This window comes from Notechis scutatus, chromosome Z, assembly GCF_049901735.1.
Source record: "Notechis scutatus isolate UNSWTSFEM ecotype Mainland chromosome Z, rNotScu1.2, whole genome shotgun sequence".
In the NCBI taxonomy this organism is placed as follows: Eukaryota; Metazoa; Chordata; class Lepidosauria; order Squamata; family Elapidae; genus Notechis; species Notechis scutatus.
The window spans coordinates 19454094-19478525 of record NC_142025.1 but is presented as its reverse complement, the minus strand read 5'-3'; the positions used below and the strand labels follow the sequence as shown (position 1 = coordinate 19478525).

At 39.7% G+C, this 24432-nt stretch overlaps 1 protein-coding gene across 1 annotated transcript; it reads left to right on the top strand.

Moving 5' to 3' along the window:
- The first annotated feature begins 127 nt into the window (after positions 1-127).
- Positions 128-15131, top strand: MTPAP (mitochondrial poly(A) polymerase). The gene is made up of 9 exons (XM_026672183.2): positions 128-312; positions 3949-4121; positions 4444-4677; positions 6466-6690; positions 9879-10090; positions 12256-12482; positions 12714-12806; positions 12904-12977; positions 14422-15131. Exons 1-9 carry the CDS (start codon positions 141-143, stop codon positions 14719-14721), a joined length of 1710 nt encoding a protein of 569 aa, XP_026527968.1. The 5' UTR covers positions 128-140; the 3' UTR covers positions 14722-15131.
- The last annotated feature ends 9301 nt before the right edge of the window (positions 15132-24432 follow it).

The following is a 24432-nucleotide window of genomic DNA, read 5'->3' as shown; positions in this document are numbered from 1 at the left end:
TCCCTAGCTACTCCTTGACTGGAAACGCGTTTTGTTTGTTTTTTTGTCGTCTGGGGCATATTGACCCTCGCGCTACCCTGTAGTGTACGGTCTCCGTCACGGCGCGCAGGCGCACCCGTTCTCCTTCCTTTTCGGCAGTCATGGCTGCCCCCATAGGGACCTTGCCTCTGTTGCTTCAATGGCGAGGATGGATTTTATCCCGCATGGTTGTGCCAAAGAGGCGGCTCGGTGCGATTAGATTCAGCTCCGCGGAAGCCGCTGCGGTGTCCCTGGGAGAGTCGCAGGCTCCTGGCGGCATGGCGCCGACAAAGGGTAAAACGGGGGAGTCTTTTTATTTTATTTTTTTGCAGACGGTAGTAGACTGCAATCGGCTCAAGGGAAGAGGCGAACCGCTTTCGTTGGGCCCTGCCTCGAGATCGGTTGGTGTAGATTTTCGAAATAGGGAGGGATGCCGTTTACTCCTGAGGCCTCGTAGGATTTTAGCTACGAAGAATAAATGAAAGGGGGCCTATCTGAGAGGACGGCATTGGGGAAAGCGGCTCGGGTTGTACGCTGCAGCCCTGGGGTGTGAGAGGATAGGATAGGTGGAGCATTTGGCTTTCTGCAGGTTCGTGAAAGCCCAGCCAACTGTGTCTTATTTGAACAGACAACGAACGGAACCTAGAGAGTGAAACCCAATAGCCTAGCGAAAGAGCATGGAAATATCAAACTGAAATATCAAACCAAATTATCCCAAAGGTGCTTTTTATTCTTTCAAAAGGCCATTGGGCTTTCTTCTTTTCCTTCTCTGTCTTCAAGGAAAAACAAAGAAAGTCCAGTTGCTTTTGGGGGGGGGAAAGCACCTTTGGGTCAACCATGGCTGAGAATCTCCACATCAAGCCAAATAAAATGCTATAAACTGAACAGCTCGCCTTAAATAAAATTTAAAACACACACACACAAAGAGTGGTTGTTTTTCCCAAATACACATGTTGATATTTTAAAATCACTATATAGCAGTGCACTGCAATCACATTTAGGAGTTGTTTCTTAGTTGACAATAGTTAATGTGGCACCTGCTTTACTTTTTTAATTCCTTATTTGCATCTTGCCTTTATTTTTTTTACAAATAACTCAAGGTAGCAAACATATCCATAACATCACTTATCTTAGTAATTAATATTATTAATAGCAATAGCACTTAGACTTATATAGTGCTTTACACCTCTGTCTAAGCAGTTTACACAGTCAGCATATTGCCCCCAACAATCTGGATCCTCATTTTACCTACCTCAGAAGGAGGGAAGGCTGAGTCAACCTTGAGCCAGTGAGGATCGAACTCCTAAACTGCTGTCAGTCAGCAATCAGCAGAAGTAGCCCGCAGTACTGTACTCTTCACTATTGTGCCACCACGGCTTATATCAATATAATTAATAACCACTATTATGTAGTGGTTTATTCCAGTATGAAGACTGTATTCTTTTTACCTTCCTGCATTTCACTAAAAATGGTTCAGAAACACCTCTGATACTTGCCAGACTGATAAACACAAAGTCTTTCTTGAGCTAAGATGCCATAAAATTGGCCAAGCTTCATTATTAAGTCCATATGCATAAAATACAGGTAAGTCCAAGTTTTCAGATGCTTCATTTTCTTATTGCATATTAGATATATTTCCATTTGGAACTGCAGCTATTGACAGGACATCTGTTTTGATGTGAGCATTTATATCTAAAACTTTCATTACAACCTGTTCCAGAGTATTGAATACAAATATTTCTCAACCTTTTATCATTTGTTTACTGACTGTTTGAAGTTATAATGGCACTGAATAAAGTAACTTACGACCGTTTTTCACACAATCATTGCAACATTCTTATGGTCACATGACCAAAATTCAGTTGGTTGAAATGTTCTGGGGTCATGTAATCACTATTTGTGACCTCACAAGCAAAGTCAATGGGAAAGACAGATTCATGTAACAACCATGTTACTATCTTAATAACTATAATGATTCACTTAGCAACTGTGGCAAGAAAGGTCATAAAACGGAGCAAAACTAATTTAAAATCTGTCTTAGCAACAGAAAATTTGGGTTCAATTTGAGCTCAATTGAGGACTACCTGTAATAAGTCTATAATTAGATTCATACATTTCTAAAGCCTTGGGTTTTCATTAGCCTGCAAGAGAAGCCTCTGATAGTACTTTGATCCAATAACATTCTCCTATGGCTTAAGATCATAATAGTTTCAACTTTAAATTCAGGTCTGACATAATGCTTGGTTACAAAAGTTATCATATACCCAAAGTGTCTGTCAGGATACTTTCAACAGATAAAGTATTGGTAAAACTGCATGTTTCTGTGCTATAAGTCAATGTTGGAATAGTTTTAATCTTGAAAACTTTTTAAATTGGACATCCTGAGGTGGATATTTCCAAATTAAAAACTTATTCAGTAACTCAACATGCTGCATGCATCTCAATACATCTCTCTTGCTCAGTTCCCAAAAGTGCTGGGTATGGAATTCTGGGACTTGAAGTGTAGATACCTTAAAATTGGAAAATTGAAAAACATAGCTGTAGCTGCATAACCAAAAATCTGAAGGAAAAAAGGCTATCCAAGCTAACATTTAATGGCCTGCATCCTTGTTATTCTGATACTATTTATATAAAATAATATAAGTATATATTTTTTCCTTTTAACCAAGGACATTATATTAGATTAAATATATTTCATACCAGATTGTTCTCTGATCTTTCTAAGTTCCTCCTCAAACCATTTTAATAAGTAACATTGATAATATCCATATAAATCTGTCCAAGCAAGCCTAGGGAAAGTTGAACCATGCCATTTGCATAATTGCTAAATTAAAAAAGAAAATATAATTTTGTTTAGATTGACCTAAGTTCTTTGATTTCCTTTTTTCAACTGCTTTCTCATGGTTTTACTGTCCTTGTCAAATTACACTGAGGTTCTTTGTTTTATATTAGGTGGTTTTCGTTCAAAGATTATTTTAAAAAAACAGCAATGACAAAATCATACATTGACAAAATTGAGTTGATAACCAATATGTGGGATTTATGTCATCTTGAACTATATCTCTGTATTTTTCTCCATTTTAATCTCTTCATGAGGACGTGGGTCTTGCATCAGAATCCAATATTAGGTTTAATGATGCTAATTGATGATCAGTATCCTCTTGTGTCTTGCTTTTTAAACCTAGAAGAATAACTTGTTCCTTATTTCAGTCAGTTTGGGAAGGGACAGGCAGATGGTACAGTAATTCAATTCTTTCAAATATCTGCCCTTTTTTTGGCTAGTCACTCATATGCTCGCTTCATGTGTTGAACTTGGTTGTTTTCTTGCAGATGTTTCATTAGCCAACTAGATAACATAATTAGTGCTGAACACTGGTGATGTTACCCAGTTTGGATAATAAATGTCTGCAAGAAAATAATCAAGTTCAGAGATTCCTCATTTTAATCCTGAGCTACAAATATTCTTTTTCATCAATACTTCACATGTTTTCTGCTAAAACTGTTCTGCAGATAAATGAGACACAACCCCCCCCCCCAAAAAAAAATTATCTTCCAATTCAATTGAAACTATGTCACAAATTTGGTTCCACACTTTCCTAGTTCATATGAATTTTGCCTCTTAACTTCCAAGAATATGCTACGAGGCAGTAAAATGCTATTTTAGCTATTGGACAACAAACTTGATCAACCCAATCTATTTCTCTTAATAAATTTGCTGTGTTATTAGTGAAATATTTTATAAGGAACAAGTCAGAGAAGTCATTCATGAGGGACTCAGGAGAAGTACCATCTAATGCTTTGTGTCCCAAACTTTCTTTCAGTATGCAAAACTGTTCACAGGTAATCCTAAAAAAAACCCTTCAAGTATGTCATCTAAGTTTCTCACATTAGTCTCTTCTTCTTCTTCTTCTTCTTCTTCTTCAAATCTAGATAGCGAAAATGACTCCAGGAAAAAGACATTCAGTGAAATTCTTGCAGAAAGACAAGTACAAGCACAGAGGACTGTGTTAATTAATTGTCCCCCCAATTTCAATGCCAAGTCTTTTCTCAAATACTTATCACAGCATGGAAATATTAAGAATCATTTCTTCTATAAAAGTAAAGTAAGTATTTGAAAGGTTAGCAACTGAAATCTAAATATTTAAGGTATTTCAGATAGAAAAGGCCTCAATGGATGAGTTTAAGAAAATTCACATTTTTCTGCTTTGTTCTGAATGGCACAGTATTATTTTTTGTCATTCTCTTTTTTCTCCCTGGAAGATCATAAAAGAAGTTAGTTAAGTATATCAGTCTAATGGACTTGACTGTCGGTTGCAGGTCAATTTAACTCTTAAATTCTAATCCTTTAAATAGTTTGTATGTGTTCTCAAACTTAAGCTCTTATTCCTAATATTTTTTCCTGTTTCTTCTCTCATATTGCTTCAGGCTATGTATGCAGTCATAGAATTTTCTGAGAAAGAAAGCATAACTTCATTGCAGGATGTCATTACAATTCCAGAGTTTAAGGATGAACACCCTGTTCCATTTAAATCTAGAATCCTTACCTTGATGTTGAAAAAACAACCAGACCCCGTTTCTGAACAAACCCCAATTCTTTGTCATAGACAAACCTCTATTCCAGTTGAAATGCTGGTGAAGAAACTTTGTGATGCAGAAAGTGTAAGTTCATGCAGTAATTGTTTTACAATTCTTTTATAACAAGCAGGTTTATTTTTGCAATGAATATGTTACTGGAAAATGGATTGTACCTAAATATACCTGAGAGAACAGTATTGACTAAAGAACTTTCTAAAAATGCAGGTGTTTTTAACAGATACTACAAATGATCAATACCATGATTAAACTTGTAAAGGAAAAAAACAAGTTCTATTTTGGGGCTTGCTTTGCTTGCAAAAGAACATGGACCCTGGGTTTCTTTCTGTTGTCTCCTCCCAATACATACGAATTCCTGTCCCTGGCTTTTCTTGCAAGGAAGGATGCAGGGATTGGACCAGATTCATATCCATTCTCACATGGCCTCTGCAACCTTCAAAAATTATATGAGAACAAGGTGTGCTTTCGAGAATAAAGGTTGTCAACTGTGTGTGATTGCTGGTATATTATCCAAAACGTTGCAACATGTCACCCTTGACGCATGTATCATAGGTTTGCCATCACTGCCTTAGAGAAAGAAGAACATTAAGATATTGAGTATATTAGTTGGCATGATAAGGTAGAAGTTTATTTTTTGCTTCCATTTCTCTACCCAACAAGAAAGTGACACAGGGACTGGCTTTCTACATTGTACTAATCATGGTATGTTAACCACGAGTTATATATCAATTTGTATCAAAGCAAAGAGAACCAACTTGTATTGCAAATTTATCCAGTTTTCATCATTGATTCAGATAAGTATATTCAAGAACATTTCCAGCAATCTTTTGAAACTACTTTGAAGAAGAAATATAATTCCTGTGGAATTCAATTTTGCATGCATTGTTTTTCTGTACCTATAAACCTTCTGACCGCATGGGGGAATAAATATTGGGATAGTTAGTAGAGAACCTTTTTATCTCTTTTCCTTGTTTAAAAGATTCACTTTTAAAAATCTCAATATAACATGCTGCACCATTAGTCTGAAGTTTTCAGGGCTTTTATCACCCCTTTGTGTGTCAGTTCTCTTTGTATTCTGACTGACCTGTGCAGTTCAAGTACCTACCTGACTTGCTTGCTCTTCTTAACATATCCTAGGCTCATAACTATAATTAGACTTAAGAAATTGTGGCTTTAAGTCACCATGTTATTTCTTAAATAAATCGCATTTTCCTTCAGACAAAAACCAGGCTCAAAAATACTTTCTAATAAAAACTACACCTATAATTTTAGTGTTTGTCCCTCCATGCTTTCTTTCCAAGGTATAAAACTGCTATCCAACAGCTCTAGGAACCAATTTGGGGAACTTGTGCAATACAATCAAATTAACTCGAATTGTCTTGCTTCTATAGACTTAGTATATTTCTGATACATAATAATGTGTTGCCCTTTTCTCAGAAATTTAGCCATTTTATCTTTTAAAAATGCATAATTTTCTTAGGAAGCAGCAGGAGCAATAAATTGTAATGAAAGAACCAGGCCAGCAGGATGCCAAAGCAATGTATCTGAAGAAAAGAAAACTGCAACTAGAAATTATTTGCTGCATCTTTTCAATTGTTTCTAATCTTATAGAATCAACAGCCGGTTCTTTCAATCCAGATTTTCTTGGAGACTTGTCTATATAGAGGTTGCATCATATCTAATGTTTTTAGCTATTCTTCTAAGATTCTTTAAGCATATATTCTATAAAGATTAAAGTTGATGCTATTTCTTATAAGAATACAATTATTAAAGGTTAGGCTGCATCTTACAAATATCTTGAGTGCCAGATATTTAAAATCTGAGATGCTTTCTCTTTTTATTGTTGTTATTCAGGTGAGTGAACAGTTGCACCTGCTCACAAATGAATGTCAGTTGACCGAAGAAAATACCAAACTCCGGTTTTTAGCCTGTTCCTTAATTCAAGACATTGCAAGTGCTTACTTTTCAGACTGTATTGTGAAGCCTTTTGGTTCTTCTGTGAATACCTTTGGCAAACTGGGATGCGACCTCGATATGTTCCTAGAGCTGAACAAAGTCGGGAAAAATTCTGTCAAAAGGGTAAAATATTTCTCAAATGCTGTTGTAAAATGAATTAATTGCGTTGTGCTGAGATGAATATGAGACCATGACAATAGCATTGCCCTCTGTAGTTGGTCTGATTTCTGGATTGATTCCCAGGTTCATCCCCCATTGTTCTCAGCTTTTTTAAAGGTGTTTACCTCCTGAATAGGCTAAATGTTACTCTTAATACGTTTGAAATTAGTTGCGTTCCTATATTTTAAAACAAGCAGCTGCTGCAGGAAAGATTAATATTATTGTAAACCATTAAACTTCAGAACAGTGTTTTGCAAACTTGGCAACTTAAAGATGGGTGGATGAATTCCCCACATGCTTCTCACTAAGTAGCCTCACTAAGCAAATCTTTTTGGTGGCAACTCCTTCCTGTGGAGTCTCTCAGATTTCTGGCAAAAAAAAAAAAAAAAAAATGAAGTTCTGATTTTTTTTCTATCATTTTGCTTGAAATTTTTTTCATTGACTCTCCTCATTGGAAAAGGATCTTTTAAATATATCCATCGCACTCTTTAAATGCTTTTAAATATTCTGTGTAAATATTTTGTTTGTTTATATTTTTAATCATTGTATTTATAGCTTTTTCGTTTTAGCACTTTGAGTGCTTTTAAACCCTAAGTCTCAAGCCTGAGCTGAACAGTAAGAAACTAGGCCTGGGAAAACCTAAAGTTTCCCCCTTGATTTCCCACATATAGCCTTGAAACTTTACCGCATTAGTCAACAAAGACATATTTCACAACAGGAGGAAGCTGCGCTTTCCTTTGCGCTAATGTGCTTTCTACTGCAACTTTTGTTCAATTGCTGTAAGAAAATGTAAAAGCATAAGATTGTGCTCTGCTATTCACGGTCTTTTGAGGTGCATGCAGGAAATGAATGAGGCATTGCAACTGCTTCGATCCTGCCTCCTTTCTGGGCTTATTCATAGCGATACCGATTGTTTAAGCCTTCAGGTCAGCATTGACGGTCTGGATTAGTCCTTTTCTTGGCAAGGTTTTTTGGACCTTGCCTGCTTCTTAGAATTAATTATTGCCCAAGGTCACCTACATATAGCTTTGTGCCTAAGGCAGGACTACAGGTTGTCCTCCACTTACAATCATTGGCTTAGTTAAGGTTCAGAGTTACAACCGTGCTAAAATAAAGTGACTTACAACCAGTCTTTGCCTTTACAACAGTTTCAATATCTCTTTGGTCACAAGATCAAAGTTTGGGCATTTGGCAATTGGTATGTAATTACGATGGTTGCATCATTTGGGGTCATGTGATTGCCATTTGTGACTTTCTTAACTGACTTCCAACAATAAAAGTACTAGGGGAAGCCAGATTCATTTAACAATTGTGTGGTTCACTTAATGACCAAAGCAAAAAAAGTAAAATTGGGCACCACTCACAACTGCCTTGCTTAGCAACAACATTCCAGTCCCATTGTGGTCATAAATTAAGGATCCCCACTAAAATTCACAGTCTTCTGGTTTTTAGCTTGGTGCCTTAATCCCTATACCAAACTGGCCCTCATGAGGCGGGGGGGGGGGGAGGGACATTGCCTTTTACTTGCATGTAGTTGAAGAAAGAGTGAAAATTCTCACACCAGGCAGCTGTACAAGATGTCAGAATTCCAAGTGCTTTATAGCTGCACTGATAAATCTTGAGTTTGCAGGTAAAGGCTGGGAGATTTTAGGAATCCTGTCTTGAGATTCAGTCTGTTGTTACCCTGTACCACAAACACCACTATTCTCTCAAAAATTCTTCAGTTGTCAACAAAATGTGTCTGGGTTGCTCTTTCTGCTATAATTGGCAATGAAAAGCATATGAATTTAAATCTTAGCTGCTAGTGTTGTTTCTTTCTTGTTGTGCCACTTATATGCATGGTGTTTTATAAAGCACAGATTTGATAGGTCTCTGTGTTTAAGTATATCTCTAAGTTTAATGCACAGATTCTCTTAAATTTAGTTATTGGTACTTGAATGGGGAAAGAAGAGACTTATTGTAGGGATTTTTAAAATGGCAAGAAATAATATGTTTGGCCCTGTGTAAATAGGGTGCAAATATTACTATTACTTAGTTACATATTAGAAATGTGGATAGAAATGGAAACGTTTATATGCAAATCAGCTATAGTGTAATTTTCTCAGTGTCAAAGAAGTCTTCAGAATCTGATTTTCCAGATCATCAGTGATTCTCCCATCATCTCTTGCCATTATTCCTACTGGCTGGGGCTGCTGTGACTTATGGTTTAACACAGTGTTTTTTGAATATAGCAGCTTCAAGGTATATGGGCTTCAATATCTGCCGGCTGGGGAATTCTGAGAATTGAAGTTGCCAAACCAGTGAACAACACTTGTTAATCAAAAAATCAGCATCAGAAAAAAACAGAAATTCCCCAACTCTGATATAATGGTTGTCATTATATCTGTGGATTCTTCTCCAACCATGAACACAGTGTATTACAAAAAGCCCAATTATGATTGAATGTTAGAAGATATTTTCTGGAATGTACAAGCAGGTCATCAAGGTAATCATTGCCTAAAGAAGTGGTGAATTTATTTTCTGTGCTGTACCAAAGCAGAGACAACACAATTATTTGCCACAGGATCGTTTACTTTGGATTTCTGGTGAGCAGGGAGCTGGACTCAGTAGCCTAAATGAGGTCTTTTGAGTTTGAATTTGAGATGTTAGATTCCCAAGTAGCGTGTATATAACATTAAGCGTGATTTCCAGATGGACCGATGTAGGGCTATGATGTGAACTCAGCCCTGATCTCAAAGGAACAGATGAGTCCAGCACATCTGGAGGGCACTAAATTGAAGAGAGAGCTAATGTAAATTAATATTCTCTATCTGAGCCAAAAGTTTTGTATTGTTTGAAAAGTTGAATATAAATTCACATTACAAGAAGTATAAGGTGAATTTTAAGAATTTAAGAAGCTCAGAAATGGGCACACAATACTATAAAAGCAAATAAACAAAGTTTTAGTTGCCATATAACTTTAATTTGTATGCCAGTTAAAATGGCCATTATCTGGAAACATTTGTTTTTACTATGGTTAACTGTACTCTGCCTTTTGCCTAATGTGAGATAGTCTGACATGAATTTCCAATGCTCCCTCTCCTTGTTTCAGCTTTGGGAATGGGACGTCTAATTTGCGAATTAATTTTTTGTGTGGTTTTCCTTTGTGTTAGAAAACAAGCCCCTTTAACATAATTTACCAAATGAAGAAAGCTCCTTCAGAACGAATAGCAGCCCAAAGGATCCTTAATGTGCTTGGTGAATTTCTTGATAACCTTGGACCAGGATGCGAGGGTGTCCAGAAGATACTTAATGCTCGTTGCCCATTGGTGAGGTTTTCCCATCAGCCTTCTGGGCTTCAGTGTGATTTGACAGTAAACAACCGGTTAGTATTTTAAAAAGGTTTTAAAGTTACATTTTCCCTTCTGCTATTGTTACTGCTTCATTTTATAGTCTGTCTTTCCTCCAGGGGGAGTTAATCGTACTGCCATTTTTTGCTCACAACAGTAGTTGGTCATGATCAGTTGGATGGATTAAGAAAAGGTGCCACACTACCCTGTGAGCTTCCATAGCTAATGGTGGACATGACCCTGAGTTTCCTGTTTCCTGATACATCTTCCTAACTACATCTTGATAAGGACACTTGTCTGACAAAGCCAAAAAAGTCAAAATGGCTACCAGAATCATGTGATCAAAACCTCACTCTTTGTGTAGGTATCACAGTTTACATAAAGGGGAGGAACTTCTGTCACATGATTGTGGGCACCATCTTGACTTTTCTGACATTCCTACTCTCCCAGAGATACTCCCTGGCAAGTACAGTTCATCTGGAAGGTTTTGGGGCAAACTAACAGTAAACCTAATGGCTGACTTGAACTCAGATCTCACCATCTGGGCACTGTATGCCCTCACATGGTCCTTGTTCTAGAAATAGCCAGAACAGAAAACATCCAGGACTTAATTCTTTGTTCTTTATTTTATAAATGGTTAAGATAAACCTTGGATTTTTGTCCAGACTTGGATTATTCAGAAAGAATTATTTTCTTAGAATGGCCACTAGGAGGAAGCAGATCTCTTTGGAATAATTGATTCATTTTTCCTTAGAATCTTTTTTCATCTGGTTAATGACTCAATCGTGAATTGCCAAGAGAGAAGTTGCTTCATTCTATTGAACAGATCAGTGTCATGTCTTAGCTAAGGATTTATGGGCCTTGTTATATCATTTCTCTATGTGTGTATGGTGATGTTCCTTTGTTCTTTGTTAAATCAAGTTCTTTCCATTCTCACTCAAGAATTCTGTTCCTTGTTTTTACTTCTGTTCTGAAACTAACGGTTGAAACAGGGAAGGAAAGCAACATCATTTGCCATTTAAAATGTCCTATTGCAACCTATTTGTGAAAGGTATTTCTGTATTGTACATAAATTGTGTTCAAAAGCAGCCTTATAAAAGCCAATCAATCAACAAACATTTATTGACAATGCACAACATGTGTACAATGAAATTGACAATTTCCTTTTTCCACTTCTTTTTCCTCTTGATATGGGACCCATATACCATTAAACCATTATGTTAGGATGTGATTTTTCAGCTCAAAGCTAAGGCCTCTGGTTTGAGGACATTTATTAATTCTGGTTAACAGACAGTTTAAGACATTACTGTTACCAATTGAACTGGCTCACCAAGCTCATGTGTCTAGGATTCCTGAGGTGTCTTAAACTCATTACAGTTACTGCTGTCCAGAAAAAGCAATCTTGTTTTAAAGTATGATGGTAATTTTATAGTAACAAACACTTTATAAAAAAAAAGAAAGAAAGAAAATACACCAAAACCATGGGTGCCACCAAATAGAAAATGTAATCCTAACATAGGGAAACACAATGTTTATAAATAAGTATTTGTTAAAAGTGTAATATACAATCCAAATTATTTTTCAAACAAGACAACTTTTAAGATGTGTGTGTTTCATCTCTCAAAATTTCCCAGCCAGCAAATTTGGGTATTAAAGTCCACCGACTTTAAAAAGTTGCCAATTTTGAGAAACATTGATCTAAATAGAATGTTCCAAATGTTCTTCTCAAATCAAATATACATTATCTCATACATTGGTAACTTTTGCAACATATTCTTACTCTTTATATAGTATGTTCCCAATTAGTTTAACGTGCTTTCATATTTGCTTCTTAGAAATTGCTTTCCTTATTGAAGTTCCATTTTCGTACGCCCTTGCATTAGCTGTTGTGTGAAAGCGAAAATACTAACAGAGAAGGGAATTTCTGTAGTACTAGTTCAGGGTTGAACTATGGAGTCCTTGATGCTCTCTGAGCTTGGTTGTTTTCTTGCATATGTTTCATTACCTAACTAGATATACTAGTAATGCTACCTAACCAGGTAATGAAATGTTTTGAAGCAAACAACCAAGTTTAGAGAGAACCAAGGACTTGCAGTTATAATATTGTTAGGCTTTAATAAAGTTGCTACTGGTACAATATGTTATCAGTGGTACTATAATTTCCCCTTCCATTTTTTTATCTTTTTATTTTTTCCGACAGAATTGCCTTGAAAAGTTCAGAACTCCTTTATGTCTATGGCAGCCTTGACCCACGTGTGAGAACTCTTGCATTCAGCATACGATACTGGGCATGGAATCACGGGCTTACAAGTAGCATCCCTGGGGCTTGGATTACCAATTTCTCTCTAACCATGATGGTCTTGTTTTTCCTACAAAGAAGACAACCACCTATTGTTCCCACCTTGGATCAACTGAAGAAACTGGCCGGTAAAAGAATGATTAATTTACTTTTTGCTGGACAACCACTGATCATGAAATGTTCCTTTCTTAAGCCCAGTGTTTCTCAACTCAACAACTTTAAGACAAATGAACTTCAACTTCCAGAATTCCCCAGACAGCGATTCTGAGTGCTATAATTTTGCGTAGCCCTTCAGAGAAATGTTAACTTGTTTGTTAATGCTGAACTAACGAAGCTCATAAAATTATTTCTTTTTTCAGATACAGGAGATAAGGAAGTAATTGAAGGCTTTGACTGTACTTTTGTTAGTAATTTGAACAAAATTACTCCAACAAGCAACACAGAAACATTAGGTAAGGAGAGAGACATTTTCAATATCCCCACCAATTAACTGAGAACACAGGTTTTGTTTTTCCCTCCTACTAACTTTTTGTCTTTTTCATGTTTCAGATGTACTTCTTGGAGACTTCTTTGAATTCTATGGAAATTTTGCCTTCAATAAAAATTCACTAAATCTCCGAAAGGTAACTGTATTAAGTAATTTCATAGAGAAGCCTTTGGCATCTTTTGAAAAACAACATCTTGACATTAAAAGCACGGGCAAAAGCGGTGATACTGAGCCAAGCACCAGTTAGCTTGTGCTGATAATTGGGACTTATTCTATCCAACCCTCCTTATCAAAGCTCTTTTGGAGCAGGAGATGCTTTGTCCTCAACAGCCCTTCACAAAGTCAAGAGCACCCTGTCAAAAATTGATATGTATCTACTGTGTAGAAAGACTGGAGACCTCTGGGTAAATGTTTGGTTGCAATCCAGTATGGTAGCTAATTAGACCACTTGAAAATGGGTTGCTGGGAGAAATGAACAGCAAGCCCTTTGACAAGTGGAAAAATTGTTCCATTAGAAAGCAGTAGATGATCAGGTTTGCCTCTTGATCATTGCTGCATGCTAATGTTTTAGATCAACAAGTCTGGTGTAAATGAAGGCCCTATGGGGAAGAGATAGGGAGGACAGGGTAAAACAAGGTGCAGTCTTTATTTATTTGTTCATTTTATTAAATTTGAATCCTGTCTTTTGTAGACCTGAAGTCCCACCGCAACAATGCTGTGAGTTGGGCCAGGCTGAGAGAGAGAGAGTGTGTCCTAAAGTCATTCGTCTGATGTTCATACCTAAGGGAGAACCAGAATTCATCATCTCTCAGTTTCTAGCATAACAACTTATCCACTATAACAAATCATTGGCCTTGAATCCTTTTTTACAGAACTCCAGTGGTATAAGAGTTCAGCAGTAAGCAGGGGTGCACTTACTAAAGGAAGGAAATGAATTCAGTCTCAAAATATATTACTAGAAATAGTTCTCAACTTACAACCATTTGTTTAGCGACATTTTAAAGTTACAGTGGCACTGAAAAAAAAGACATCACTGCTCCTCGCACTTAGGGCTGTTGTAGCATCTCAGGGGTCATGTGATCAAAATTTAGGGGCTAGGCAAGCAGCATTTATGCAAGCAAGCTACAGCCTTCAAAGTTCATGTGATTGGTGGTTGTAAGTTTCTTAGGCGGCTTCCAACAAGCAAAATCAATGGAGGAAGCTGGATTCACTTAACCTTGTAATTCACTCAGTCATTTGTTTAACAACGAAACAAAAAAAAGATAATAAAATCCAGCATAGTGACAGTCTTCTTGCTTATTAATGGAAATAGGGGTTATAAGTTCAAGACTACCTGTACTACTAGCTGCTTTAGTGTCTTTGTAAAAGGACAAGGCTTCTCCTCTCTGTAGTAACTCAATTCATTTTTTTCAGTTTATTATCTTTCCATCTTCTGAACAACATAAATTCGCTTGTGCGGTTGGTAGAATATCCCTTTTGTATGTTGTGCAGTCTATCGCTTAATGATTGAAAGGTTGTTCAAAAAGTATGTTGAAGTTCGGGTACTTAAGGATTTTGTTTCTTCTTTTCAAAATCTACAGGGGAAAGAACAGAACAAGCCAGAGGCCTCTGCCCTCCATATACAGAATCCCTTTGAAGAGAATCTTAACATTAGTAAGAATGTAAATGCAGCCCAGCTTCAACGATTTGTTAGCCTGGCCAGGGACAGTGCCTGGATTTTAGAGCAGGTGGAGAAACGTCCTTTAGACAACTCCAAGCCTTGGGGCTTGGCTGCTCTTCTACAAGCATCTGAACCAGGACGTGTCAGCAAAGGCTTCAAACGACTGAGTGTGTTAAACAGTGACAGAGTGAAAGACTTGCTGAACTCCTTAAAGATGTAGGCCAATGCCCAGAAAAGGCTCAGAAGTATGGCAGCAGCTACAAAAATCCTCCAGATTCACTCTTGAGGAGTCAGGTTCTTCCTGGCCTAAAACGGAAGGGGCATGTTTCAAGCTGAACTGGTTAGGATATCGTTGGTCCTTTAATAAATTCTCCATTCACCTTTTACTGATCGTGTTTAATAACAGGCCAGGAAAGGAGAATACACTATTGGACATGGGAAAAAAGGTCCTAGGGGACTCTGAATTGGATAACTAAGAAAAAATTATTTAAAAGCGTCCTCATGGAAAATCAGATTTGCCGACATACTGACACACTGCAGCCATTTTTTTTGAAATATTTACATTTATTTCTGCAAACTGTTTTTCATACCCATAATGGAGAAATAAAATAAACAAAACAAAGTGATTGAGCTCTAATTGTGAGGCTTCTTAATAACTAAAAACTGTCTGAGGAGTGGTAATTATCTAGTTATACCATAAGGACTAATTACAAATGACATTTCCATGCTGTAGAGAAAAATGCCTTTTTTTAAAAAATAAAGTACACTTATCTTTTGGATCATACCTTACCTTTGTTTTCAAAATCAACTTTAATTCTATTTCCAGTTAAGAGAAGTTGAAATAAGCTGCAGCCTCTGTTCTTGATGCCTCCTAGAATTTTATTAATGTAATTCAGGGCCTTCCATGCAGGTTATGTCCAGCCTTCTTGTAAGTCTGAAATATTTCAAAGTCAGAGTCTTTTGGGGGGATCCTGTATTTGTGTAGAAATTTAAAACCTAGTAGGGGTCTTCAGCTCCTGTCAAGAGAAAAATCTCCCCTTTGATTTCATGGTGGGGTGGGGGGAGAAAGGCTCAACCTCCCCCCCCCAGTTTTGCATTTAATAGGCAAAAAGGATTTGTTTTTGTATATTTTTGTATTTTGGGTTTCATCTTTTGGCATGTGGTTGCTGCATTTAACAAAAAGTGGTTGTTGTTGCCATTGGGTTTCTGAATGCCCCTGCCCGTTGCTGTCTTCCCTCCCCTGCCCTGCCCTCCTGGTGATCAGTAGCTTTGCCAGCATCTTGGCACAGAGCTGTAAAGGAGTGCGCAAGTAAATATTTTTGCTCATCTGAAATAAAGAGATAGGAGCTGGCCTTCCAAATTTGGATAGGCTGTTTTTTAAATACATTATGGAAAGTCCTTAGTATGAAACAATATGTATATTGTATTATTTTTGTATTGTTTTAAATGCTTTTGAGATGTATAAACTCTAAAAATATTAAAACAATACAAAAACAGCACCTAGGTATAAAAACAGTTTCCTTTCCCTGAACTAAAATTTGATCTTCAGCAAAAGAGTGCCTCTGAACTTTAGCTAATGTTTGTCTATTCTTAACATTTATTCCTGTTTTTAGTCTGTGGCTATCCTCATTATACCTCACAATAGAGAATTATGTCTTTCATTGATTTTTGTTTTGTTGTTTTTGGGTTGCCCTGAACAATTTAATGGGGTGATTTCAGCAGTGGGATCCTACCTGTTCCACTACTGGTTCAGTGATTTTTCAGGGGAAAAAACTGCTTCCTGCCTAGATAAGCCATATTCAAGCGTAAAGTGGCAGTGTAAGCCCTTACAAGTTTTAAATCAGTGTTTTTCAAACTTGGACTCTTTAAGATGTGTGGACTTCAGTTCCTAGTCACAGTTGCCTTGCTGGCTGGGGAATTCTGGGAGTTGAAATCCACCTATCTTAAAGTGCCCAAGTTTGAAAAACAACCGCTTTAAATTAATAAGGCAGCAGAAAATAGATCACAATGCCACCACGCAAAGAGTCATCCTTTGAGTTTCACAGTACTCTGTCTACCATTAAATCTGAGCACAAGGCTCCGTGCACTTAAACCAGCCCCTTCCTCCCTGCATCTGTGTTAGGAGGATTGCTGCTCCTAAAATTCCTAGCTAGCAAGAAGACTAGGAGCGGCAGTCCCAGTGGAATCAGGAGGTTAAAAAAGCAGAAAACATTGGCTGAAATCCTCCCCACCCACCCCTTACACATTGTTTTGCCATGTGTAGCTTCAACTGAATTGCTCTATGGCTTAGCTCCCATCGCACCAGCTTGATCTGCAGATACAGATGAATCCTGCTTTATTCAAGTGATCTATTTTCCCCGAGAACTATTTTAACTCTGCTGTGTAGTAAAATTTTCAGCGTTGAACTGACATCTGGCAGGAGGAAACTATTTTTCTATATTATGCTTTTTTAAAACAGCTTTCCCACTGTTCAACGCTTTGCATAAACCCGGTGTGTCAACTGGAAAGAACAGGAACTCGCAACGAGCAGAGCAGAGTTTTCATCTGGTGTATTTCGTTGACCACAATGTTAATTTGTGCTTATTTTGGAGTTTTGCAGAATATTGCTATAACTGGGGAAGGGGGCACTCATGAACACTTATATTTTAATTCGAGTCCAGCTCTGGTTAAGAACTTTTCATTCTATATGCAAAACTACAAACAGGCAGGAAATAATCTGTGTTCAAATGACTTCTCCCTATCCTGCCTTGCAAGAGAGGAAATTGACTCCCTTGTTCTGTATGACTTAAATTTCTATTGTCTGTATTTGTGAATTTTGATGCCACACTTAAGCAGAAGTGATAAAAAATTTATGTTCCAAATAACAGAGTTGCATCCAGTCTCATTGACCAAAGCTGACTTGATTCAAAGGCACCTAAATAGTTCTGCATCTCCTGGTTGGCTTCATACCTTTCCATTTGTTCCATCCAAAAACCATAAATGTTAACTAGTGCCAACTGTTTAGTGTGCTAGTGTTTCTTGCTTGTTAAAATCTTATAAGCATTTGAAAGGGTTTATTTAAATTGATGAGAAAAGAGTTTATGCTAGATTGCTAATTCCCAAGGAGATAAGACACTTTTTTCTTCACATGTACGTGGCATATAGACAGAGTTTTGTAGCATTGGCTTGGATTTCAAATGCTGAAAGCTTCTGAAAATGCTCATCCTGAATTTGCCTAATTGAAATGTGAAATTATTTGCCAACCAGTATTATATTCACTAAGCAAAGTGCTATTCATCTGTGGGTATGGGAATACTTGCTTTCTGCTTGACCAATAAAGGTAGGAGAGGTTCCAGCAGATAGCATTGATGGAACCCAAGATTTTTCACAGAGAAATGACTTCTTTGAGTGCTCTTTCTCCTTGGTGGAACAATCTTGGAAATGACAATGAATGTTTTTCCACTTTTCAAGGCCAAGGTCAAGAGCACCAAATGGTGTAGAACCTCAACACAAATCCTTATGTCTCAGTGGAGCTAAGAAACAGGATTAAGGTTGCTCACTACTTTAAGCAGACCTAATGATATTTATGAATTAAGTCAACCATCTCAAACTCTTCTGGATGTTTAGGATCCCATACCTCTGCTGAATTCATACTTCATTCTAAGCCATATTATGGCTTAATTAGAAAGCAATAGCACTTAGACTTATTTACCTCTTCACAGTACTTTATGGCCCTCTCTAAGCTGTTTACAGAGTCAACATATTGCCCCAACAATCTGGGTCCTCATTTTACCAAGGAGGGATGGAAAGCCAAGTCAACCTTGAGCCAATCAGGATTGAATTCCTGGCAGTGAACAGAATCAGCCTGCAATGCTGCATTCTAATAACCATGCTACCATGGCTCTTTAGATGTAGCTTAATGTATTGTGCAAATGCACCATTGCTACGTATAAACCTTGATTTATGGTTTAGCATCAGAAATGCAGCAAATCATTGTTTAGTCAGTAAACCATTATTAGACTACTGTGTAAATGTATAAACTCCATATGATATATAGAATCCATACACTAAAGTCATTATGTAGATGTTTATGGCTTACTACGCTGTATGGATTCAATCATTTTTGGTTGGAAACATAGATATCCTCATGACAACCAATGACATCTCAAGAAATCTTGGGCCTAACAGATTGGATCTTGCTTATATCTCAGAATGGATGTTATATTATCTGGAAAAAGATAATTTTCCATCATCTATTGGCATGATCAGGCCATGTGCTGATCCAGTTGTGCTTGTTAGCCACCTATCACCCCCTTGGAGCCAGACCTTAAAATCTAGGAAACTGAAAATAAAAAAAGAAAAAAAGAAAAAGAAAAACCCACAACAGCCTGCATTTCTGTAATGGTGCCAATGTTTTGACTATCTTCCTGATGGAGATCAGAAAGTTCCCCTTCTTTGTGGGCCTTGAAAATGGGCCTTCATCACTTGGGAATGTGATCTTAAAAAGATACTCTCCCTAAAACAGTGTTTCTTAATCTTTCTTAAAGATACATGTTTTTTTTTTTAACTTGGGAGTGTTTTCTTAGTTAAAGAAAAACACCAACTATTCTTTCTTCTACTTTTGTACTCTCATTTGTTGCTATTGCTTTTACTTCCTGAGATTTAGAATATTATCTTTTAGTCATGCCATGGATGTTTAAAAGTTACATTATATACTAACTGAAGCCATTAGGAGTTGTCAGGTTGTGACAGGTACAACTCTCTCTCTCTCTCTCTCTCTCCCTCCCTCCCTCCCTCCCTCCTTCCCTCTTTATTTCTCTCTCTCTCTCACACACACACACACACACATAAACTATCCAGCTTGAAACTAGCCTTTTTTGCCTTTCTGCTATATATTCAGTGACTCTTTATTCTTTCCAAAGGAAAAGTATGTCTGCAATTTTTGTCTATCCCCTATTATAATTGTCTTCTGCTTGACCAGAATAGTCAACATGGAAACATAGAACTTCAAAAATACAGATCAAAGTGGAGTTTCATCTCAGATCTTTGAAACAAACAAACAAAAAATATAGGCAGTTTTCCCTGGATTGAGTTCGTAGCCAGGCTGTTTTTTTTATACAGTATTGGCAAAATAAATGAAAAATCTCCAAAGCTGAGACTTGTGGTTGTATAATCAGCTTGCTTTTCTTGGCACCTTTAATTAAACATTATGAGCTCTAAGGCACAATTGTATTGCAAAATGTGTCTTAAGAAAGCCAGAACTGTGGGATATTAATAATGAAAACATCTTAATGTACCAGCTTCTTAAAAGGTAATTTTCCTCTTATCCAATGACATCACCAGGAGAAAAATATAAGATATCTGAGAATAGTTTGGGTTTGTGTGATAATCTGACAGATAATGGACTCAGTGTCAATTAAAGCGTCTGATGATGAAAAATTAAAACAGACAAAAAACACTCACTTTTTCCTAATGTGCTCTGCTTCAGTGTTGAGGCTTCATGGACAAGGATGCTTCTTGTGCAAGAGCCTTTTCAGTGGTGGCCCCAATGTGGAAATTCCTTTGAGGCAGGCAAAAAAAATTAGACAAAAGGGAAGGGAAGTCATTTGACTGGGCTGTCAGTTCAAAAGTGTTGTGGAGCGGCAGTAGAGATTGAGACGGACACAGGCTTGACTTTTAACAGGCTTTATTCAAACGAATAAAGGGTTGCCGTGGCTGCCGAGGCTAACTGGCAGTCAGCTGGCGGCAACAGCTGATGCCGTTTGACAGCTCCTTTTATAGCCGGCTGTCAAACGGCATCAACCAATGGGAGCGGTCGGCACACTTCTTTCCCCTGGCCAGGAGCATGCGTAGTCCTGCAGCCGGGTAGGCCGCCTTCGCTCACGGCCGGATCGCCGTAATCCTAGGGGCTCGCTTGCTGGCAAGGAGTCCCTCGCTTCCAGGGTGTCGCTTGGAGCTCGTCGTTGGCCCTCTGAAGCCCTCGCCCGAGAGTCCGGCTGCTGTCCAGGTAGGTCCCTCTGATCAGCTTGCTGCGGGAATGGCTCGGGGTTCGGCGGGTAGGCTTCAGCATGCGGCTGGTAGACCGGGGCGTCTGGCGGGTAGACTTCAGCAGGGGGCTGGTAGACCGGTGCGTCTGGCGGTCCCTGGGAGTCAACGGCAGCTCTTTCCCAACGCCTCCTTAACTGGTCGATGTGCCGGTGCCATACTCAACCATCTTCCAACAGGATCCTATAGGACTTGGGGCCTGTAATTGAAACTATTTGCCCTGGCATCCATAGAGGGCGCCCTGCATAGTTCCTGGCATAAACCAGGTCTTGCAGGGTGAATTCCCTGGTATGGCTGTCAGAGCCTAGAGGGTGCCAGGGGCATAATGGGGATGCAACCTGTCCAGGGTGGTCCTAAGGCATCTGCCCATCAATAGTTCTGCAGGGGACTTGGTGGTGGTGCATGGAGTAGAATGCTGGGTGAGCAAGTAAGTGGACAGTTTGGAGTGCCAATCTGCTTGGCCAAACCTTGCCAAGGCTTCCTTTACAGACCTAACAGCCCTCTCAGCCATCCCATTGCTTGCAGGGTGAAAAGGGGCTGTGAGGGCGTGCCTGATGCCCAGGTTGGCTGCAAAAACCCCAAACTCACAAGAGGTGAACTGGGGGGCCATTATCAGATATCAAGGTGTCAGGGAGGCCATGCGTGACGAACAGTCTGGTCAGGGCTCTTGTGACAGCCAGCGTGGTTGTGGAGGGAAGCAAGGCTACATCAATCCATTTAGAGAACGAATCTACTATGACTAAAAAAGGTCCGCCCATGCACAGGGCCAGCCAGGTCAACATGCAGCCAGGACCAAGGGCCCCAGCATCCTCCCATCGGGTTGGGGCAGCTGCTGGAGGTGCTGATCTAGTTGCCTGGCAGGTCTTGCGCGTGCTTACCCAGCTGGAGATTCGGGCATCCATGCCTGGCCACCACACGTGGCTGCGGGCCAGAGCCTTCATCCTCACGATGCCAGGGTGGCCTTCGTGTACGGCTTTTTAAAATTGGCTCTTGAGTGTAGTGGGGATGACCACTCTTGTCCCCCATAGTAAGCAACCCTGTAGTGAAGATAACTCTTGCCTGCGGGTCTTGAATGGCATGAATTCAGGGTGTACTGAATTTCAGGCCACCCCCTCCCCACCCAGTCCAGGACTTGGGAGATTACCTTGTCCCTTCTGGAGTGGGCAGCAATATCCTCAGCTGAGACGGGCAGGTTGAGTTCGCTGCAATCAAAAATGGCGTGGATGGGCGCGGGGTCTTCTACTGGTGTTGGTAGAGGGCACCTGCTGAGGGCATCTGCATGGCACAGGTTCTTTCCCGGGCGATGTACCAGCTTATATGAGTAGGCGGCTAGGAACAGGGTCCATCTGGTCATCCGTGGGGATAGTACCTGTGGGGTTTGCTTGTCTCCTGCTAAAAGGCCTAAAAGTGGTTTGTGATCTGTTATAAGCTCAAAGTAATGACCATAAAGGAAATCGTGGATTTTTTTGACAGCAGCAACTGCTGCTAAGGCTTCCTTATCAATTTGACTATAGTTCCTTTCTGCTGCAGAGAATGTTCTTGAGAAGAAGGCAATTGGGGCCTCAGAGCCATTTGGCAGCCTATGGCTGAGTACTGCCCCCACGCCAAAGGGGGAAGCGTCTGCAGCTAAAACCAGGGGAAGTTGTTGGTTAAATTGGATTAGTATTGCATTTGAAGTTAGCAGGGATTTGACCGCTTGGAAAGCATTAGTTTCTCTTTGTCCCCAGTGCCAGGGGGCTTTCTTATCTAAAAGTCTATGTAAAGGTTCAGCTATAGAAGCCTTGTATGGAAGGAAAGCTGCGTAGAAATTCAGGAGCCCTAAAAAGGCTTGTAGTTCCGTTTGTTGGAGGGTGTGGGTGCCTCGTGGATGGCCCTGACTTTTGATTCTATAGGATGTATTCCAGAGGCGTCAATTCGATAACCTAGGGAAGTCCACTTGCTTAGTGGCAATGGTGCACTTGTCTTTTTTGAGTTTTAACCCACGCTGCCTAAAGCGGTCAAGAACTGACTAACCCTAAGTAATAATTGTGTTTTGTTGGTGGCAGAGACCAAAATGTCATCAAAGTATGGGACTACACCTGGGAGTCCTTGGAGAATCCTCTCCATAAGGGACTGAAAGATACCAGGGGCCACACTAACTCCAAATTGTAAATGCTTACACCTAAAAGCGCCCCTGTGGGTAACTATTGTTTGCAAATCAGCAGTATGTTTGTCTACAGGAAACTGCTGATATGCTTGAGACATATCTAGCTTTTGCGAAAAGTGTACCTGGCTCAAAGGAGTGCAGCAGGTGTTGGATTACGGGGACTGGGTATGCACTAATTTGGAGAAAGCGATTGAGGGACGTTTATAGTCTGCGCAGATTCGCACGCTGCCATCTTTTTTAGGGGGTGACTATGGGTGTCTCCCATTTTGCGAAATCTACTTGCTCTAGTACTCCTTGCTTAATTAGCTTATCTAGTTCAGAATCCAATTTAGGGCGAATGGCAAAAGGGACTCTGCGAGTTTTAAACGAATGGGGGTGGCTTGTGGGCCTACATCAAATGAGATAGGGGTACCAGAATAACATCCCAGCTCATCACTAAAAACATCAGCGTAGTCCCTAAAGAGGGTGTCTACTTCAGTATTCACCACAGAGTGAATCCCAGTTACACTAAGGCCCAGAGCAGGGAACCAATCTAGCCCAAGCAAGCTGGGAAGGGCACCATCTACAACCACCAGAGGCAAGTGGCCTCTAAAGTTCTGGAATTGAATTAGAACTTGCCTTTCCCCAGGACTGGAATGGTCTTCCCCTGATAGTCTCGAAGAGTCAGGTGGCAGTTGAGCAGCTTCTTCTTGGACAGTGTAGGGAGCAGCTTCTTCCAGGGTGGCCCACGAGATGATAGAGAGGGGCAGACCCAGTGTCCACCTCCATCCGGCAGGGCTTACCTTCTACAAAGACAAAAATGCTTATTTTGTTAGACCCAGGGGTGGTATTGTCTGGTGGTAACAGGTATAGCAATCTTCAACTTGCCTTTGGAAGGAGGAAGTGGCTTGAGGTCTTTGTGGGAAGGTTTTTTCAGCTTGGCAAACCCTAGCTATGTGGCCTTTTTTCTGGCAGTTTAGGCAGATGGCATTTCTGAATCTGAATCCCCACAGCTCAGACAATTGGGTTGCTGTCTGGTTGTTGGGTTGGTGTTTTTCCTTGGCATCTCTGGCGGGGGGCGGGGGGGGGGTCTTGGTTGTCTGAGACGGTTTACGTCAAGCGATTCCTCCTCTAGGGAAACCTCATCAAAGTGAATGGTAGAGCTTCCTTGCTTTATGGGGTTTCCCTGAATCTCAGCTGCTGACAGCTCAGACAGCTCAGCAGCCTGAGCTTCTTCTATGGCTAAGGCTAGGGTTAAGTCCTTTTTTGCTAGTAAACATCTCTGTAGCTTTAGGTCTCTGACCCCTCCTACAATTTGGTCAAGCAGCATGTCTTCCAGGTAATCTCTAAAACCGCAGTGTATGGCAGCTGATCTTAAAGCTGCCATATACTGACTAACGGTTTCCCCTTCAGCCTGAACTCTCCTTCTAAAAGCCAGTCTCCTAGCTATTTGAGAGGGCTTGGGGGAGTAGTGGTTAGACAGGATTCCCTGCAACTCCTCCCAGGGAATAGCCTTCACAGAGTGCGGGGATACTAGTGCAGAGGCTGTATCAAAAACAGAAGCTCCACAGAAGCTCAGAAAATAGGATCTTTTCCTCAGGTCAGTGGCTTCTGTCAGGTCGATCGCGTTTAGGAAACACTCGAACCAGTTCATATACGACTCCCATGTTTCGCCCGTTGGCTGGAATGGAGGGAATGTCGGGTTTGAACCCATCTTGAAGCGGCAGCGTCGGTCTCCTCAGCTGAGGGAGCTTTAAATTCGCGCTTTTAGAAAAGCGCTTG

Excerpts from the sequence above, each read along its gene's own strand:
- MTPAP (XM_026672183.2), top strand. The coding sequence starts at position 141 with ATGGCTGCCCCCATAGGGACCTTGCCTCTGTTGCTTCAATGGCGAGGA. Across the intron at positions 10,091-12,255 it reads GATTTGACAGTAAACAACCG|AATTGCCTTGAAAAGTTCAG; the intron begins GTTAGTATTTTA and ends TTTTTCCGACAG. Across the intron at positions 12,978-14,421 it reads ATTCACTAAATCTCCGAAAG|GGGAAAGAACAGAACAAGCC; the intron begins GTAACTGTATTA and ends CAAAATCTACAG.